At 42.8% G+C, this 11,174-nt stretch overlaps 1 protein-coding gene across 1 annotated transcript in view; it reads right to left on the minus strand.

The window, feature by feature from the left end:
* Positions 1-10,954, minus strand: part of LOC126263336 (trypsin alpha-like) — a 29,212-nt gene extending 18,258 nt beyond the window's left edge. Inside the window, exon 1 of the mRNA XM_049960424.1 lies at positions 10,779-10,954. Coding sequence (XP_049816381.1) covers positions 10,779-10,954 — 176 coding nt within the window. The remainder of the gene's footprint in view (positions 1-10,778) is intronic.
* Between the last annotated feature and the right edge of the window lie 220 nt (positions 10,955-11,174).

Below are 11,174 nucleotides of genomic sequence, written 5' to 3' on the forward strand. Positions count from 1 at the left end.
GAAATAAGACGAAAGATCTATGGAATGAAGTTTTGGGTTGGACTGCAGTACCAAATGTTACCCTGAAAACGAACCCTGTCTTTCCTTTTGTATTATTCCGCTATGTGTTTATGTATCCTTGTGTAATTGTCTTTTTCCTGTCTTTATGTGTTTAGCTAATAAGATTTATGTTGTAGAATTTTTCAAATACTATGTTATTTTCTTTGTAAAGATGTTTAGACATTATTTATTCTGTTGTGTTTTAATGCTCACGTGTGAAATTAATGTTTCGAAAATTATTCTCATTATTTTATATATTCACTTATGTCATGATTCCTGTAACACTGATGTATCTGTTTATTTCTATTCTTTTGTAAAGCCTGTACTACTACAAATTTATCTGTGTTGTTATGTTCTTTAATAATGTATTTTGTACCTTTGTTATTGTATTTTCATGTTATAAAATTGTAATTGACACCAGTTCATCAAATTTCTGATGGTCATAGTATATGCAAAATATGTGAGAAGTTGGGACTGTTAGCGTTTGGACGTGTGTTAATAATTCAGCAAGGGACTGATTAACAGCATTGCTGGTTCTAAGGACAATTCCAAAAACTTTGTGAGTGCACAAGTGGTGGTTTATGGACTTGCTATATTGTCTGCAAGACTTCTAAGGACAATTCCAGAAACTTTGTGAGTGCACAAGTGGTGGTTTATGGACTTGCTATATTGTCCACAAGACTCTTCGATGGTGATTGTGCACCCGCACAGTCGCAGCAGATGCCTTCTGGCCATCTCTACAAGGACTACAGTGGGTCTACACCTTTTATGACTCACCAATACCATTATTTCTACAAGGACTGCAGTGGGTCTGCACCTCTGGTGGCCCACCAATACCATACTCTCTACCAGGACTACAGTGGGTCTGCTCTGTGATACCTACCTACCAATATTCTTCAAAACTTCGACTGACTCCGCTGTGGGTTTGCTCTGTTGTGGACCATTACCTGTCTGCATGTCGAGAGTCAGCTCTGTCTTTCCGTTGGAAGGACAACACTACTTCTTCAAGATTGCATGGAAATCCACTACTTCCGTGTGCATTTTCTTTTACTGCTCAGACTTTGAGAAAAACACTGCTATTTTACTGTGATGAACGATCAGGACTGTCTTTATGGGCTGTAAGAAAAGTTAAGCTTTTGACCAACATTGTATCAATAAGTGTGTGAATTTGATTTCTTTGTTATTGTAATTGTGAAAAAAGTTTAACAAATATGTATTGGCCAGTGCCCAAAACAATTTGTAAAATTTTTTGTTGGGAGCATGGGAGCTATGTAAGTAGGCTGTTTAGGTTTTTTTTTATTGGTAACGCCACGCAGCGCTCTGTATGAAAATCACTCTCTGTGCTGTGTGCAGTCTGTGGATAGTTTGCATTCTTGTCTGCCATTGTAGTGTTGGGCAGCTGGATGTTAACAGCGCGTAGCGTTGCGCAGTTGGAGGCGAGCCGCCAGCAGTGGTGGATGTGGGGAAGTGAGATGGCCGATTTTTGAGAATGGATAATCTGGAGGTGTGTCCATCAGAAACAGTACATTTGTAAGAATGGATGTCATGAACTGCTATATATATTATGACTATTAAGGTAAATACATTGTTTGTTCTCTATTAAAATCTTTCATTTGCTAACTATGCCTATCAGTAGTTAGTGCCTTCCGTAGTTTGAATCTTTTATTTAGCTGGCAGTAGTGGCGCTCGCTTTTTTGCAGTAGTTTGAGTAACGAAGATTTTTGTGAGGTAAGTGATTTGTGAAACGTATAGGTTAATGTTAGTCGGGGCCATTCTCTTGTAGGGATTACTGAAAGTCACGTTGCGTTGCGCTAAAAAAATATTGTGTGTCAGTTTAAGCACAGTCATGTATAATTTTTATAAGGGGACGTTTCAATTGTTATACTGGTACAAGTAATCATCGTTTCCCACCTGTTCCTCTACCGTAAGCAGTACATAACTGCTGTAAAATGTGTTCATATCCTTCCGTATTTAGCGTTTTCTTGGGTGGAATGAGGGGACTGCTACCGAACCACGAAAAACACCCCGCTACCGTAATACCACTTCCGCCGTACTTCACTGTTAGTGCTACATATGATGGTAGGAACCGTTTGCCAGGTATTTGCCAAACCCAAACCCATCCTTCGGATTGAACCCAAACCCATCCATCGGATTTCCACAAGGTGTAGGGTGATTTATGACTACAAATCACTCGTTTCCAGTCGTACACTGTTCAATGACGTCACTCTTTAGACCACCTCAAGAGTCGCTTACCTCTGACCACAGAAATGTATGGCTTTTCAGATACTTCTCGACCATCGCACCCTACTCTTTTTAAATCCTTACACACAGTCGTTGTGCTAATTGGACTTCTGGTAGCATTTTGGGCGTCAAGAGCGATTTCTTCTGGTGATTTTATGCGAATTTTAACAACCACCCTTTGCAATACTCGACGGCCACTGTCAGTGGTACATGAGGCCTGCCTGGGGTTGGTTTATCTCTGGTTGTTCCTTCGTGTTTCCACCTCACGATGATGTCACCAAAGTCGACATGGGCAGCACCGAAAGGGTTGGAACGCCCCTGATGGATTTGTTACTCACTTTCGAAGTCGCTGAGCTATCCTGACTGATCCAGTCTGCTGTTGCTGTTTATCTACTGACAGCACAATGAACCCCGCCTCCTATTATATTGACGGCTCCGCCTCTCGTGACATCTGCTGGTCTATTCTACATTACATAAATTATTTTTAAATGACCGCTGGCTGCGAAATCTTATTGTCTTACTGTCTTAACTGCCAGTTTTTGGTGATACTAGACTAGAAAAGTAGTTCCAAGCAGTGGTTACCAGTCCACAGTCATTGAAAGCGTTCTTTTGTCGAAGAAAATAAAACATGCAAAGACTGTGTAGTGCGATTCAAATTAGCTGACATCTGACCTTCAAGGTCCGAAGTTGTAAAACTGCTGCGTCAAGTAGGGAAGAGTGTTATACCATGGATCTTTTTTCAGACTCTCCCCTCTGGCCAGCCCTGTAATAGAAGTTTAATAAGTACTCTTATTCCTTTCGTAGATGAAATCGTTCTCTTCTTGTATGCTGTAGACGTTTTTAAAAAAAATTACAAAAATTACTCCGCAAAAGTAAGGTTTTTCCAAATATGAAAAATGTTCCAGGGTACAACATGGAGGAGCAAATGTTCTATGGAATTTAAGTGTTGCATCAACATTTTCTCATCACTTACTGCTTGAGGGCTGGCAGACACTATGAACTGGGCTGTCAACAGAGTGAAACGCTACAGTATTAGTGGCGGGAGCAGTGTAGCCCGCTACTGTCAAATGCCAACTACTTTTAAACGCACTATAACACACCCCTCACCAATTCTTTGAAATCTAGCTCTGAAACAGTGTTCTCTGCGGTTCTTCGACGTATTGTCAACCTGAATAGGTAGCATTATTTTGTGACCTACCACACCAAAGAGATGACATGAAAAAATATGTTTAACGACTACGACGTACAACTGTCAATGAATAAAAGTAGAGTGATAATGTCATTTTGTACGAGTGCGATTAGTACTGCATGGGTGACAAATGCACATGTACATACACGAATGAAAGAAAATAATATATTATGAAAATTGCAAGAATCGTACTCCACTTTGGCGCAGTGTTATTTAGAAATTCACCAAAATTATTACGTAGATGCTGCATTAAGGAAAGAGAGAACAGATACTTTCAAGGCTTGAAATTAAGGAAACTGAAAAGTATCAGACATTTTAGCTACCAAATACATTTTGGTCTCACCACAACTGTACACTGTCTTAAACCCATCCCTTACCAATCCTGCGTTGTTCAGTTATACACTGAAGAGCCCAGAGAGCACGCGGAAGAGCCGCAGTACGACGTGGCATGGACTCGACTAATGTCTGAAGTAGTGCTGGAGGGAAATGACACCATAAATCATGCAGGGCTGTCCATAAATCAGTAAGAGTACGAGTGGGTGGAGATCTCTTCTGAACAGCAAGTTGCAAGGCATCCCAGACATGTTCAATGATGTTCATGTCCGGGGAATTTGGTGGCCAGCAGAAAAGTTTAAACTCAGAAGAGTGTTCCTGAAGCGACACTGTAGCAAGTTTGAACATATGGGGTGTCGCATTATCCTTCTGGAGTTGTCCACGTCCGTAGGAATGCAGAAAGGACATGAATGGATGCAGGTGATCAGACAGGATGCTTACGTAAGTCTCAACTATCAGAGTCGTATCTAGACGTATCAGGGGTCCCATATCACTCCAACTGCGCACGCCCCACACCATTACAGAGCCTCCACCAGCTAGGACTGTCCTCTACTAACATGCAGAGTCCATGGATTCACGAGGTTCTCTCCATACCAGTACATGCCCAACCGCTCGATACAATTTAAAACGAGACTCGTCCGACCAGGCAACATGTTTCCAGTCATAAACAGTCCAGTGTCGGTGTTGGCAGGCCCAGGCGAAGCATAAAGCTTTGTGTCGTGCAGTCATCAAGGGTACACGAGTGGGCCTTCGGATCCAAGCCCATATCGATGGTGTTTCGTTGAATGGTTCGCATTTGTTGATGGTCCAGCTTTGAAATCTGCAGCAATTTCCGGAAGGGTTGCCCTTCTGTCTCGTTGAACGATTCTCTTCAGTCATCGTTGGTCCCTTTCTTGCACGATCTTTCTCGGCTGCAGTGATGTCGGAGATTTGATGTTTTACCGGATTCCTGATATCCACAGTACACTCATGAAATGGTCGTACGGGAAAATCCCTTCTTCATCGTTACCTCGGAGATTCTGTGTCCCATCGATCGTGCGCCAACTATAACACTAAGTTAAAACTCACTTAAATCTTGAAAATCTGCCACTGTAGAAACATTAACCGATCTAACAATTGCGCCTGAGACTTGTTGTCTTATACAGGCGTTATCCGATCGCAGCGCCGTCTTCTGCCTGTTTACATATCTCTGTATTTGAATACGCATGCCTATGCCAGTTTATTTGGCGCTTCAGTGTATAATTTTGAATATTCTTTAAATACTATCAGAATTACTGGAATAGCCAATGCAGCTTCGTGAGTACCTCGTTGTCGAAGTGGTGTAGCCAGAAACTAAACGTATGTGCCGTACCTGGAGGAATGGTGGATATTCAGGAATGTGATAGGAATCATCGGTCGAAACGAATGGGTCTAATAGACATGGGCTCTAAAAGGCACTCCTTAAGACCTAGGAGCAATTCTTCATCTTCGATTGTATGAAACAAATCTCTTCTACAGCAAGCTCTTTGCTTTCCATATTTTGAGGAATGGTAGTATGGACCAAAACAAGAACAAACGTCCAGTCTCTAAAGTACATAGTTTACGAGCCATGAGAAATTGTTCTTCTTCGTTACTGTCAAACACATCCTTTGCATTTTAGAGCCCATATTCACTAGACTTTTTCCTTCGAATGATTGTTCTTGTCATATCCCCGAATATTGACTATTCCTCTTGGCAATGTAATTTTCAAGTCACACCATCAATGTAATATCGTACATCAATTTCTTTCTTTTATACTGTAGAAAGTCCACCACAGTACCTGCGCCCAAGCGAGGAGACACAGCGATGAGGCACAGAACTCGTGTTCAGGACGACGACGGTTCAAATCCTCGGGCCTTCCAGATGTAGGTCTTCCGTAATTTCGCTAAATCGCTTTAGGGGGATGCTACGGTGGTACCATTAAAGATATGGACGATTTTCCTACCCGTCCTTCGCTATTACGCAGTCTCCACTGACTTAACCGACGGATTGACGTAAAACTCATCGTGTTATTTCTTTCCTTCCATACCTGAGAGCTCAGCGCGTCTGTTTGGCATGGGGAGGACCCTGGTTCGATTCACTGTACTCCCATAGATTTTTCCATGGTCAGAGCCGGCCGCTGTGGCCGTGCGGTTCTAGGCGCTTCAGTCCGGAACTGCGCTGCTACTACGGTCGCAGGTTCGAATCCTGTCCTTAGGTTAGTTAGGTTTAAGTAGTTCTAAATCTAGGGGACTGATGACCTCAGATGTTAAGTCACATAGTGCTTAGAGCCATTTGATTTGAACCATCCATGGTCAGAGGACTGTAATGTTGTGCCCTGAGTCTTACTACGCCAATTGATGAGCTACTTGAGCGAAGAGTAGCGGCTCCAAGGTCTGGGAAGCTGATTAGCGGCCGAGAGAGCAGATTGACGGCTCGATACCTCCGTATCGCATCCGAATGTCGTCACCGGCAGAGGATGCCACAGCGGCTGATGGTTTCAAATCCTCAGTCAGGGTCGGAACGTGAAGTAAGTTACACTGTAGGATCTCAATGTATTTCTAATCACCACTTAATATATTAGGTGACTGTTAGATTCCTTGCTTCAAAGTACACAAGAAGGAACAATAATGTCTCTGAAAAAAAAAAAGCAACACTGAAAAAGGGGATAGAAACCCAAACCTACGTCGCTCAAAATAAAAGTTTGTGAAACATGGACCCAGTATTGTATATTCTTACTCACTATTTTCACAAATATGATACAAAATACAAAAATCGTAATAAACGAGACTCATAAAGCGACTGACACGAAAGAGTAATGAGGTAGTTGTACAGCGGTACTACCCAGAAGTACCACATTCAAAACCAGCATAGTTGCTGTTCATGTACGTTCATGTACGTAGCAGACAGCCACACATTTCACAGTAGGAATATTACTGACGGTGGTATGAGTGAGAGAAGACAGCTGGAAGGCTGGGGCGTCATTTACCGGAAGAAATGTTCAAATGACTCAAATGGTTCCAAGCACTATGGAACTTAACATCTGAGGTCATCAGTCCCCTGTACTTAGAACTACGTAAACCTAACTAACCTAAGGACACCACACACATCCATGCCCGACGCAGGATTCGAACAGCAGCAGAGCGGATCCCGACTGAAGCGCCTAGAACCGCTAGGCCACAGCGGCAGGCGGAGGAAATGTAATGGATAGTCCTTGTGTTAATACTCGTCAGATTAGCTGAGGACAAATGTGACCAGATACATAATTGTTTTTCTTCCCACGACTCATAGATAGTGATACATTAGCAGGCCAGCCAATAAAACAAGCAAAGACACTATAGTCTGACTTAAATCAGGTGACATCTGACGTTTAAGCTTCAAAGTTGCCACAGAGTCGCTACACGCACTGTCTCTGCAGGCAGCTATCGGAGCTGTTCTCTCTCCGAGGCAATATAATATCGTTTTAAAGGCTTTGTCACCCACAAAAATTACGCAATAAATCTAAGTCTTTTTGAAACGTATCTCAAATGTCGTAAAGACAGATAGCATGAGAGTATCAATTTTTGTTTCGTAACCCAGCATGAGACCGACGGCTAACGAAGAATTGCGCAATATCTACATTTACATCAAACTCCGCAAGCCACTTAATGGTGTGTGGCGGAGCACACTCCTGGTACCACTAACTGAACCTGCCTACCCTGTTCCGCTCGCAATTGGCGTGTGAGAAGAATAATTATCGATAAGGCTCTGTATTGCCTGTAATTTCTCGGATTCTCTCGTCCTGGTCAATACGCGAGCAATAACATGTTGTCCGACTCTTCCTCGAAGTACTCTCTCGAAATTTCAATAGCAAACCTCTCTGTGATGCACAACTAAAAACTTAACTCCTCCAGAACAGGCCATGAGGGCCCAATGGTACCAACCGGCCGCCGTGTTATCCTCAGCCCATAGGTGTCACTGGATGCGGATGTGAAGGGTTATGTGGTCAGCACACAGCTCTCCCGGCCGTATGTCAGTTTCCGAGCCGCTACTTCTCAATCAAGTAGCTCCTTAGTTTGCCTCACAAGGGCTGAGTGCACCCTGCTTGCTAACAGCTGTCGGCAGACCGGATGGTCAGCCATACAAGTGCTAGCCCAGCCCGACAGCAGTCCACCGGGAACCGGTGTTACCACTGCGGCAAGGCCGTTGGCTGTGATGCACAACGCCTCTCCTGTTACGACTGCCGCAGTAGTTTGTTGATCATCTCGGTAGCGCTCTCGCGCCGACTAAACGACCCCGTGACGAAACGCGAAGCTCTTCGTTGGATCTTCTCTATCTCTTCTATCAGTCCTACCTGGTAAGGAGCCCACATTGTTGAACAGTACTCAAGAATCGTTCGAACAAGCACCTTATACACCACTTCCTTCTTGGATGAGTTACATTTCCTTAAGATTCTTCCTACGAACTTCAGTCTAGCATATACTTTTCTACTTTTCCCACTGTGATCTGTGTGCTCATTCCACTTAAGGTCGCTCTGGGTAGTTACTGCTAAACATTTTACGGCAGTTAGGGTCTACCAGTTTCTCATCTATAGTGTACTTGTACAGTAGACGCTTTGTTTTCCTACGTATGCGCAGTACGTTACATTTATTTACGTTCAGGTTCAACTGCTAGAGCCTAGCCATTCATCAATTCTCTGGTGGTCATTCTGAAAATCGATACGGTCTTCTGGCGTTGCTACTTTGTTACAGAAAACCGGATCATCTACGAACAGTCTTAAGGAGCATCCGACGATTTCTACTAGATTATATATATATATATATAATCTCGGTAATACTAACGGTCCTCTCACATTTCCATGGGGTACTCCGGAAAGAACCTGTACAACTCTCGATTTTGTTCCGTCAAGAGCGACGTGCTTAGTTCTATCTTTAAGGAAGTATTGAATCCAGTCACAAATCTGGTCGGATACTCGGTAAGTTCATATTTTCTTTCACTAAACGGCAGCGCGTGACGGTGTCAAATGCCTTCCTGAAGTCAAGCGATACGGCATCAACATGATCAACAGCGCTAAAGATATCACGGAGGAACAGAGCGAGCTGAGTTTCGCAAGGTCTCTGCGGAATCTACGTTAACTTTTGAGATTTGCATTTTCCAAAAAGTCATAATTCCTGCAATGCGACAACCCACGCGTCCAGAATTCCTACAGAGTGTTCCCAGGAACACTCCTCTGCGTTTAAATACTTCCGCTGGCCACAAAACTCCCTAAACATGAACATTATTGACCATATCTGGAATGCCTTGCAACGTGCTGTTGAGAAGAGATCTCCACCACCTCGTACTCTTACGGATTTATGGACAGCCCTGCAGGATTCTTGGTGTCAGTTCCCTCCAGCGCTACTTGACACATTTGTCGAATCAATGCCACATCGTGTTGCGGCATTTCTGCGTGCTCGCTGAGGCTCTACGCGATGTTAGTCGAGGTAACCAGTTTCTTTGGCTCTTCAGTATATGATAGTCTACAACTAAGAATATGTAGATAAGTATGAACATGTCTCTGTAATTGGTTCCTTTTTTCTACTTTCCGGTGGTAATTTAACCAGTTTACGCTACTCTGCTCCTGCTACCACATATCAGAATCATCATTGACACATGGCATCTGCTAGCACTTTACTCAGTAAATCCCTATACCACTTCACTGATTAACGCCCACTACTATGTTTATCCTTCAGTGTACTTTTCATTTGCTATACCTGATGGTTTACTGCAGGTACTATAAACTACTAGTTTACCTATTACAATTTTTTTGTGTGGACAGCCTTTCCTGATTACTGTGTAAGGTGGCTAGATATTTTGTATCTTACAGTGTTCTCGACACGAAAGTGTCGTGCATTTAGATAACTTATATTTTAATATCATTTGATAAGAGTAGAAACGTTTATTATGGAAACAAATATGACTGATATCGTGAAGTACGTCTTGGTACTAACAATTGAATTTCATTTGTTGCATGTTGAGTCATCGGACTTAATCTAACGTGGCTGTGTAAAACTTGGTGGAGAGGACGAACATTGGTTTCACCGGCACTGGGCAGACAGCCATGTGGCTGAAGTTGCAAATTCTCTTTCGTCAGTTTCAAATTTGGTTTACTTTCAGACTATCAAATTTGTATCATTGAATGGGGTCACTGTTTCATATCATATGGTCGATTTTGTTCCGTCAAGAGCGACGTGCTTAGTTCTATCTGCAAGGAAGTATTGAATCCAGTCACAAATCTGGTCGGATACTCGGTAAGTTCATATTTTCTTTCACTAAACGGCAGCGCGTGACGGTGTCAAATGCCTTCCTGAAGTCAAGCGATAAGGCATCAACATGATCAACAGCGCTAAAGATATCACGGAGGAACAGAGCGAGCTGATTTCGCAAGGTCTCTGCGGAATCTACGTTAACTTTTGAGATTTGCATTTTCCAAAAACGTCATAATTCATTAGCATAAAACATGTACCATAATTCCACAACAGATTGACGTCAATGATATAGGTCTGTAATTGTGTGTATCTGTCCTGTGGGTCTACTTAAAAACGGGAATGACCTGAGTAACACTGGACAGAAAATTAAGACATCAAGACTTTGATGGGGAGAATATAATGCCTCAGTGCCTACGAGCCGGCTCTAGTAGTGGATGTTTCAGAATATTTACATAGAGGGACACTAAAGAGATAGTTGGATGAGATGGTGAAAGAGCAGTGACTGGTGAAACTTCAAGACAACTATCTGGAAAAATTTGTGAAAGCAATTTCTGGAGGCAGATTGTGAAATTGACAAACTCCAACAAGAAGAAGAAAAATAGTGTCAGATTTTCTCTCTTTGACAATTTTACTATCTGATGTCTTACATACTGGACTGGAATTTCAAGTTATCTGAAAAATGTAGTACATGATCAGGAAAAATTATGTTACAACATTGTATGATACTTCTCTCATATTGCGCTAGAACTCACATTGTGAAGTAGAGCTGCCAGGGATACTGTGAGATACTGACTGCGGAACCGCCGACGATCCGGCCATCCAGACGAGACCTCCAGAGCTTGCTCCCTGGAATGGGACTCCCCAGTGGAGAAGCAGTGGTGCCACACAGCGCCACCGCCAGGAGTACAACCACAATAGTCCGCAACATGTCTGCAGGTGAGCGTGATGACACCATCAAGTACCGCCTCTTAAATACGTACCAAACGTGTTACATTTTGTCGACAATAAAGCGTATGAAACTGGAAAGGGGTTCATAATCTTGTTCCGTTCAGTCTCATTGGTCGCTTCCAGCTGCCGCGACACTAACAAAACAAGAACTTTAGATAAGAACAAGTGGCGTATTTGTTTCGCCTAATTGCGTCACTTAA

This window comes from Schistocerca nitens, chromosome 6 (genome assembly GCF_023898315.1).
Source record: "Schistocerca nitens isolate TAMUIC-IGC-003100 chromosome 6, iqSchNite1.1, whole genome shotgun sequence".
NCBI classification, from domain to species: Eukaryota; Metazoa; Arthropoda; class Insecta; order Orthoptera; family Acrididae; genus Schistocerca; species Schistocerca nitens.